This window comes from Ornithodoros turicata, chromosome 3 (genome assembly GCF_037126465.1).
Source record: "Ornithodoros turicata isolate Travis chromosome 3, ASM3712646v1, whole genome shotgun sequence".
Classification (NCBI taxonomy): Eukaryota; Metazoa; Arthropoda; class Arachnida; order Ixodida; family Argasidae; genus Ornithodoros; species Ornithodoros turicata.
The window spans coordinates 73,758,204-73,766,231 of NC_088203.1; the positions used below are offsets into that span (position 1 = coordinate 73,758,204).

General features: G+C 49.8%; 1 protein-coding gene across 1 annotated transcript; it reads right to left on the reverse strand.

Moving 5' to 3' along the window:
• Window positions 1–7,551: 7,551 nt before the first annotated feature.
• On the reverse strand, window positions 7,552–8,028 carry LOC135389649 (uncharacterized). Its single transcript, XM_064619683.1, has one exon. It carries the CDS (start codon window positions 8,026–8,028, stop codon window positions 7,552–7,554), a length of 477 nt encoding a protein of 158 aa, XP_064475753.1.

Here is an 8,028-nt window from a genome sequence, read left to right on the forward strand (position 1 = left end):
GATGAAGCAATGAGTGGTAGCGGGTGTATTTTCGTTACCGTTTCGATTTTCGTTGGCGTGCGTTTCCGATACCACGCCTTACAATTTCGTTTCGCATACATTTCCATTCCTGGTGCCGGTACAGTGGAACGGCTGTCATGGAGCTGCGGGTAGGCAGCCTTTGTGGCTCTGGTAGTAACCTTGAGTCACAACAACAAAAATAAATAACTCGCGACTATAACATGGGGTGATTCACTGCTGGAGAGCGGCGCCACCTCATTAAACGAAGTGAGATACGAGACATTAGAACACAACGAAACATTAGAAGTGAGATACGAGAATGAAGTTAGCTATGCAGGGTGTGTCAGTTAAATCCCCGGGTTAAAAATAATTCGCGAACGGGTGCACCAATCGAAGAACTTTCTTTTTGACAAGTATCTGTCCGATATAACCTACAGGCTGCGCACCGTGTGAATGTGTGGGAGGCGCTCATTATTTAAATAAAAATTCAAATGAGTTTCGTGAAAAACGCAACTTCTAAAGCAGGGCAACGTCGGCATTAAAACGGGTACTACCCCTTTTGGGACCGTCAGTGGACACCTTTTAGAGCAGAATCTGCCACCGAAGCGGGTCATTTGTTGCAGTAATTAATTTGTTTCGGTTTACATATATTTGTCGTGGCTGGTGGCGGTCGCGCTTCCAAAAGGACGCTCTTCTACTCCCTTATCCACCAATGAATCACGTGTTCTTGAGCTTACCTCGCAACGGGGAGTGCCGAAAAAAAAAGTAACAGCGTCAGACAGGCTACGCCAGTCCCCATCCTGCTTATCTGACTGATATGCGCCCTGTCTCTTTTATGATCACACGGACGAAACACAGTTAATCACATAGTGCCTTGATATTATGTGCTTTCCATTTTTTCTTCAGCACTCCCCATGGCGAAGTGAGCTCAAGAACACGCAATTCATTGGTGAATAAGGGAGTGGAAGAGCGTCCTTTTGCGCTTCACCGCGACCAGCAGCTACAAAAATTTGTAAACCAAAACCAATTACTAGTTACTGGAACAAATGACGCGCTTCTGTGGCAAGGTCCCAAAAGGGGTAGTACCCATTTTAATGCCGACGGCGCCCTGCTTTAGAAGTCTTTTTTTTTTTTCACAAAACTCATTTGAATTTTTATTTAAATAATGAGCCCCTAGCACTCATTCACAGTGTGCGCGGCTTGCAGGTGGTATCGACAGATACTTGTAAAAAAAGAAAGTTATTCGATTGGTGCACCCGTTCGCGAATTATTTAGCCCGGGGATTTAACTGAGACACCCGGTATATACGTTTTAGAAACAATTGAGTTGTCCACCACGTCTGGCTGTGCTACGCCGAGCAAAAGGAAGATGAAGAAAAACAAACACGAAAAAAGCACCAATGGTCATCGGGATACAAACAGTTGGACCAACTTGTGCTTCCAACCTAAAACTTGTTGGGCCGAGCTTGCGAAAAAGGGTTATATCAAGCTTGGGGATTGACACTGACCTCACCCGGCGCGACTAAATACCACCAACCTTGAGCCGGTGTAGCAGACCGACCTAGAAGACACAAGGCCAATATAGGACCAGTGTAGGGCCAAGCCTGGGTGGTACTTGGGCATTCGTTGGCTATGCAGCGACCCATGAAAAATCAATAATGAACCAATTTTAATAAGGTGCACGGCCCAACCATGGTTATGCATAACGGTACCATGCAGCTTCAGCTGTCCTCAGCATGCTATTCAATTCTATTAACTCGGTGTTCTGTTACTACTCTATGTGACTGGCGGGTGTTTGAAAGAGTGCAGTCATATAAGCATAAAACATGAACACTTTATTGACCTCCAAAAATGCACGTCTTGATAAGCAGAAAAATACGAATATAAATACACGCAAACTAAATATCAGGGGTGCATATTTTGCCACCAGCTTGCGCAGGAGGATGCGCACTGTGTCCTGGAGATCGGTACCCCTGAACCTGGCGATGTACAGGACTTGCGTGGATAAAATAGTGCCCATGGTTTAGGGCTAACAATCAATAACAAATAGTGGACTTCCCATGTTTCAAAATTGTCCCCCATGGAGAGGTCATTGTCCAACTGGACAGCTTCTACTGTTGCTACTGGAAGGGGTGGGCAGTCATCAGGAAACGGAACCTAGTAAATCATCGATGTCCCATGGATGTCCTGAAATGATCCCGAAGTCCTAATCCGCAAGAAACGTCCCATTGATGTAAATAAAGACGTCATTCGAAACGTCCTAGCGTTGTCTAACCAGGATGTATTTTCGTGATATCACTGGGACTTCGAAATTGTGTCCTGATCGGATGTTGATTTAGAAGTAGAATACAAGCATATTTTCGAAGCTAATTATATTTTTGCAGCCTTATGATAACGTTCAACAGCGTGCAGCAAGAAACTAAAACAGTGACACTAATTTTCAACAGGACCAAAGTGGATTGGATTGGATTGAGGTTTTACTGGGCTGGTTTTACTGCATTGAGGTTTTACTTAGGTTGGATTGGATTGAGGTTTTACTTCGCCCAGCAAAAGGGCTGGGTGAAGAGGGGTTCTATACCGGTAGAACTCAGAAAAATGAGTTTGGCGATGATGTTCCTGGAGGGGGCAGCTGATGAGAATGTGAAGAACAGACATCTGCTCAGCACAGTGCACACACTGAGGTGGGTCCTTCTGGAGGATTAAAAGCCATGTGTGAGAAATGTGTGGCCGATACGCAACCGAGACATGACTACTTCATAAAGCCGATCTTTAGAAACTCCTGCAGGCTTGCCTACATTACACTTGATCAAGTGTAATTTATTATTTGTCTGTGTGTCCCAGTCATGTTGCCATTTTAAATTAATTGCTCTACGCAAGGCAGACCTCAGATCCTGAGCTGGTGCGTCAAAGGGGGTTATGTCACCTGAGAGTGCGTTGGTAGCCGCTGTGTCCGCTAGCTCGTTACCGGGTATCCCGACGTGGCTGGGCACCCAGCATAGTGCCAAAGAAAGAGCTCTGTTTTTTATGCGGCTAGACAGGTGTTTTGCTCGCAGAACGAGCAGGTTTTTTGGTGGTTGCAGGCTACATATAGCCTGCAGGCAACTAAGCAAATCAGTGTACACAACTGATGACCTGATGGAAAGTCGCAGTATATGATTAAGTGCCAAGATTATGCCATAGACTTCTGCGGTGAAAATGGAAGCTGTGTTTGGCAATCGGTGCGATCTGCAAGATGTGTCTGTAACCATTGCACTTGAGACACCGGTTCCGTTCTGGAACCATCTGTGTAAAATGCGACGTGGTCCCCAAAACCTTCTTTTATAGACAGAAACTCGATCTTGCAGGAGTACGGCTGTGGGGGTTTCGTGTTTCTTGTACTGCAATAAAGATGTATTGTGTTCGGGCGGTTGTTGCCACGGAGCAATGCTCCCACTAGTTCCTACAGGCGTAGAATCGTACTCTGAAAAACTGTTTGTTTCAATTTCCTGCAGGATTCGCAAGTTAAAAGGAGGTGTACATGACGGTTTGTTAAGAAATAACTGTTTGCAGCGTGTCTGAGTAACACAAGAGAAAGCTGGGTGCTGTGGATAACTTCGTACTTTTAGTGCATATGTGGAGGCAAGGTAAAATCTCCGCCTTTCAATGACCACTCGTTGCACTCCACATAGAGACTCTCGACCGGCGATGTGCGAAACGCTTTTAAGACCAGTCGCAGTCCCTGGTGGTGGAGAGGGTCTAGAGCTTTCAAGACGGACTTTCGTGCAGAGTCGTACACGACAGATCCATAGTCAAGCTTGGAACGGGTGCAAGATGTGTAGATGCGGCGCAGAACCTCACGGTCTGCACCCCAGGATCTATGTGACAAGATTTTGATAATGTTCAGAGATTTCCCACATTTACTTTTTAGGTTCCTTATGTGAGGGTTGAAAGTGAGCTTGCGGTCAAAAAGTATACCCAGGAATTTATGCTCAGATTTGACCGTAATATCTTGGCCATTCATTTTAAGTTCTGGCTCAGGAAACATACCCCTTACTCTTGAGAAGGGTACGCAAACCGTTTTCTCAGGTGAGAAATTAAACCCATTCTCAGATGACCATTTTGCTAATTTGTTCACACAGAGCTGGAGTTGTCTCTCACATCTTGAAATGCTTGTAGACGAACAAGATATCTGAACATCGTCAACGTATAGTGAGTACATGACGGATGGCGGAATAGCGTGAACAATAGAGTTCATTTTGACTATGAAGAGTGTGACACTCAGAACGGAACCCTGTGGTACACCGTTCTCCTGAATAAAAGAACGTGAGAGTGATGTGCCCAAGTTCTGTCCTGTAGAAAATTTGCGATGCAGCGGAGCATACGACCGCGTACACCGAAATTGTACAAGTCACAAACGATACCATATCGCCATGCCGTATCGTATGCTTTTTGTAGATCGAAAAATATGGATATACATTGCAGTTTTCTGACAAACGCCTCCCTGATGACAGTTTCCAGCCGCAACAGATGATCAATGGTTGAGTGGGCGGCTCTAAATCCGCACTGATACCTGTCGAGACATCCATTTTCTTCGAGCAAGTACATCAGGCGGCAGTTAACCATGCGCTCGAAGGTTTTGCTTAAACAACTTGTAAGGGCTATAGGCCTGTAGCTACATGCATTGGAAGGATCTTTCCCTGGCTTCAAAAGTGGAACGACTGCAGCCACCTTCCAACGAGATGGGAGTTCACCCTGATTCCAAACTGAAATGAAAAAGTGCAGGAGAACTTCTAGTGATGTTTTTGATACAACATGCTGTACGTGATTCGATCTGGCCCAGGTGCTGTTTGTCTTGGAGATACAAAATGGTTTATTAAAAGCATGGCTGTCACTGGTGCCATATGTGATTTTGGATTTCTCAGCATCATCTTTGACTTTTAAGAAATCCCTGGTGTAGTGAGAGGAGGAAGAAACACTCTGGAAGTGTTCGCCCAACACATATGCATGTTCTTCTAAAGTTTGGCACACCGCACCATTCCTCTCCAAGAGGGGAATAGAGAAGCTAGTGTAATTGCCCTTTATTTTTTTTAGTCGATCCCACACAACCTTAGTTGGGGTACTGCTACTCAAGGAGGAGACAAAACCCTTCCATGATTCACTCTTTGCTTGTCGGCGTGTCCACCTAGCTTTTGCTCGAGCTCTCTTAAACGCCAGTAGATTTGCTGGGGTTGGATACCGCCGGAACCTGCCCCAAGCACGGTTCTGCTCTTTTCGTGTATTTCCACAGTCCTCCGACCACCAAGGCTTGCAACGCCTGGGCAGTTGACCTGATGACTGTGGAATGGACTTGGTTGCTGCTTTTACAAGAATGTCTGTGACATAGTTATTTGCATCATTAATGTTCAGCCCAAGGAGGGACTCTATAGAAAGTGCGGCTTCTTGTTTAAAGAGGTTCCAGTCTGCTAACTGTGTCTTCTGTAGGTAGCGTGTTCCAGGAAAGAGACAACGTTCTGGCTAATCCACGGGAACAACTGGCCAAGCCAATGAGGTTTTGTGGTCCGTGAGAACGTAGAACTGCCGGCCTTCGAGGTAATGCTGGAAGTGCCTCACGGCGTAGTAGATGGCGAAGAGTTCTCGGCTAAAGGTGCTATACATCTCTTCGGATGGCTTGAGCCGCTGAGAGAAGAAAGCCAAGGGGGCCCAATCATCGCCGGACTGCTGCTGCTGGAGAACGGCGCCAACGGCATGAGATGAGGCGTCCACCATTAGGCGTGTAGGGGCCGAAGACACCGGGTGTACGAGCATGGTGACTGATGCAAGGGCCGCCTTGATGGTTTGGAAGGCAGTGAGAGCTTCTGAGTAGAGAGTCAGAGGGGAGTTCGCCTTGGTGTGCGTACGAAGCAGGTCTGTCAAGGGTCGCAAGAGGTCGGCGCAGTGTGGGATAAAACGGCGATGGAAGTTTACGAGGCCGAGGAACTCGCGGAGCTTCCGCAGTGAAGAAGGCACGGGGAACTCTTGAACTGCTTGTACCTTGGACGGGAGCGGTGAAATGCCGTCCGCCGACAAGCTGCGGCCGAGGAATTCCAACGACGGAACGCCGAAAAGGCATTTGCCGGGACTGATGACAAGGCCGTTGTCGTCCAGGCGCTGGAACACCTGGGGCAGGTGTGCTTCGTGTTCCTCAGGAGACTTGCTGGCAATGAGTAGGTCGTCCAGATACGCAAACACGAATGGAAGACCTCGTATGACCTCTTTGATAAGGCACTGGAACGTCTGTGCAGCATTCCGAAGACCGAACGGCATTCGGACGAATTCGAAGAGGCCAAACGGTGTGATAATGGCGGTCTTCGGAATGTCCTCGGGGGCTACCGGGATCTGGTGGTAGGCCTTGACCAGATCGATCTTGCTGAAGGTGGTCGCACCAGCAAGGCCACTGGTGAAATCGTGAATGTGCGGCAAGGGATACTGGTCCGGTACTGTGCAGGAATTCAGGGCTCTATAGTCGCCGCAAGGCCGCCAATCGCCGGGGTCCTTCTTTGGTACCATATGTAGCGGTGATGACCCTTGGCTGGACGATGGACGGATGAGCGCCAGCTGCAGCATGTGGTCAAACTCACGGCGAGCAATCTGGAGACGCTCACCGAAGAGCCGACGGGGGCGTGATACCGCGGGTGGTCCGGTGGTCTGGATGTGGTGCATGACTGAGTGCGTGGGCGCAACCTCAAGGTTGCACGGCTTGGTCACAGCGGGAAGATCAGCGAGAATAGCGGCGTAGCGGGACGCAGGCAGCACAGTACGAATGCCCGTAGAAGTCTGCAGCGCGGGCGAACCAGACACCGAAAGGGTGGTCAGGGTGTCTGTCAATTTCCTGCGCGAGAGACTGATGTCGAGTGCGAAATGCTGGAGGAAGTCAGCGCCGAGGATAGGGTGGGGTACGTCGGCGATTACAAAGACCCACCGAAAGAGTCTTCGCAGGCCGATGTCAATGGCAAGGGACCGCAGACCAAAGGTAGAGATCGATGAGGCGTTCACGGCTTGGAGGGTGGCGGAGGACTTGCCGTGGACTCGGTCGGCCTGTGTAGGAGGCACAAGGCTGACCTCGGCACCCGTATCCACCAAGAACCGATGGTCCGCGACCCGGTCGGTGATGAAGAACAGACGGCTTGCCGGTGGGCCAGAGTCGTAGGCCGCCGCTATCGACTGGCCCCGAGTTTCCCGTCCAGAAGCACGGCTGAGTGCACTTGAGGGCACGGTCGCCAAACTTCTGGTGATAATAGCATAGATCCCCCTGGGAGGCCGGGCTGCGGGAAGGGGATCGGCGCCGACGAAAATGAGAGCGTCGGTACCGTGGGCGACCATAAAGGTCAGCGCGCATAGCGGCAACAGCGTCCGTAAGCTCTTTGACTTGCGCTTGTAGGGCAAGGAGCGTAGGATCAGACGGGGAAACAGTCGCGATGTTCTCAACCCGCGTGAAAGGTGGCGCAGATGGGGCGGAGTAGTCGATGATGCGGTCCGCCAACTGGGCAAGGTTATCGAGGGAGACCTCGTCAGATCCGGCCAGTACCAAGCGGACTTACTGTGGGAGCCGCTGGAGGAAGAGCTCCCGCAGGATCGAGGGCTGAGTATCAGCCGAGTCTCCGAGGAGCTGCTTCATGCGGTGCAGTAATTGGGTTGGCCGCCGATCGCCCAGTTCTTCCTCGGATAGAAGTTGGCGAAGCCGGGATTGCTCGGTGCATTCAGTGCGGCAAAGAATAGCCTCCTTCAGCCGATCGTAGGGGTTGTCAGGCGGTGGTGAAGCCAAGAGGTAATCAACCTGGTCGGCGATCTCCATGGGCAGCGCGGACACAACGTTGAGGTACTTGGTAAGTTGGGACAAAATATGCCGAAGTGCAAATTGCGCCTCAACTTGGGAGAACCAGGCCCGGGGATTCTTGACCCAGAAGGGGGGAAGCTTAATCTCACCGCCGACGGTGGCGATCGACGGATGGTCTCCAGCATCGTGAACTGAAGGGGACGTCGGGGCTGATGACGCAGTCCGTGGAGCGTCCAT

Excerpts from the sequence above, each read along its gene's own strand:
- LOC135389649 (XM_064619683.1), bottom strand. The coding sequence starts at position 8,028 with ATGGACGCTCCACGGACTGCGTCATCAGCCCCGACGTCCCCTTCAGTT.